Consider the following 1,031-nt stretch of genomic DNA (forward strand, 5'->3'; position numbering starts at 1 on the left):
CAAAGAATGGCAAGCGTTCAGAGATCAGCTAGCAAAAGAGTTATACCCGTATAGCAACGAGATTGACGTTGTGGCGCAAGACTTGAGTGAAGTTGAAGAACGCGAAGATGCCGAAGATTTAGTAATATGGTTCGAGAAGACCGTACAACGGTACCATATGTTAAGAAGACGTTGGAAGCATCCCAATGCTTTCCATTCCCATCAGCTGAAACAAGCTCTATTGAATAAACTATGCCCTGCGTTACAGGCTGAGGCTATGAGATCTGATTGGCGTGAATGGGATTTGGATAGATTTATTCAATTCATCCTAAAGTGCAACGACGATCTGGCAAGAAGAAAACGAAGGAATGCTAAAAGGGTGAATATGATCGCAAATGTAGTACCCATGTGACCAGAAACAAATGTGGTACCAAGGTCGAATTGTCCACCAAGACGTGAGATCCAACCACGATTTTATGAGGTGGGCGACGAAGTTCTCGAGACGCCGCGAGGCGCCACACAAGTACCGAAGGGTATAGACAACAGACAATGCAGATGGTGTAAGTCTTCGCAACACACCTCAAGAGATTGTCCTACGAAGCCGTCCTGTACTGTGTGTAAAAAGAAGGGCCATGATGAGAAGAATTGCTACAAAGTGACACGTCAAGGAAAATTGGCTACTCAACACACTACGGTCACACGCACGCCACAAGGTATTAGTATGGATTTGAAAGAAGACACTTCGAACCCAGCTGTGTTGGAGAGTTTAGCCAAGTACTTCAACGGCTCATGCGATAGGGTTAAAGAGCAGAAGGCTAAGGCCGCAGCGAAGAAGAACGAACCAATGGCAGGTGCGGTCAATGTCGCGTCTGAACAAGAAAGCGGAGGTCTGTATGGACGTTTTGTTATAGCCGACACGCAGGTGACGTGTCTAGTTGATCCTGGTGCTGACAAGAACATCATCAGTTGGCAACAACTACAAACACTACCGTTGGGGTGCCGATGCTTGTGGCGGCCGAATGAAGATGGTGAGATGATGCTGAAGTGGTTAA

At 46.7% G+C, this 1,031-nt stretch overlaps 1 protein-coding gene across 1 annotated transcript; it reads left to right on the forward strand.

Annotated features, from left to right (window-relative positions):
- Positions 1 to 205: 205 nt before the first annotated feature.
- GNI_199250 (hypothetical protein) lies at positions 206 to 391 on the forward strand (the record flags this gene model as incomplete). Its single annotated transcript, XM_011135432.1, has 1 exon — positions 206 to 391. A coding segment is annotated over one exon (186 nt), but the record flags the coding sequence as incomplete, so codon positions are not given.
- Between the last annotated feature and the right edge of the window lie 640 nt (positions 392 to 1,031).

The sequence above is a fragment of the Gregarina niphandrodes genome (genome assembly GCF_000223845.1).
Source record: "Gregarina niphandrodes unplaced genomic scaffold scaffold00103, whole genome shotgun sequence".
Taxonomy (NCBI): domain Eukaryota; phylum Apicomplexa; class Conoidasida; order Eugregarinorida; family Gregarinidae; genus Gregarina; species Gregarina niphandrodes.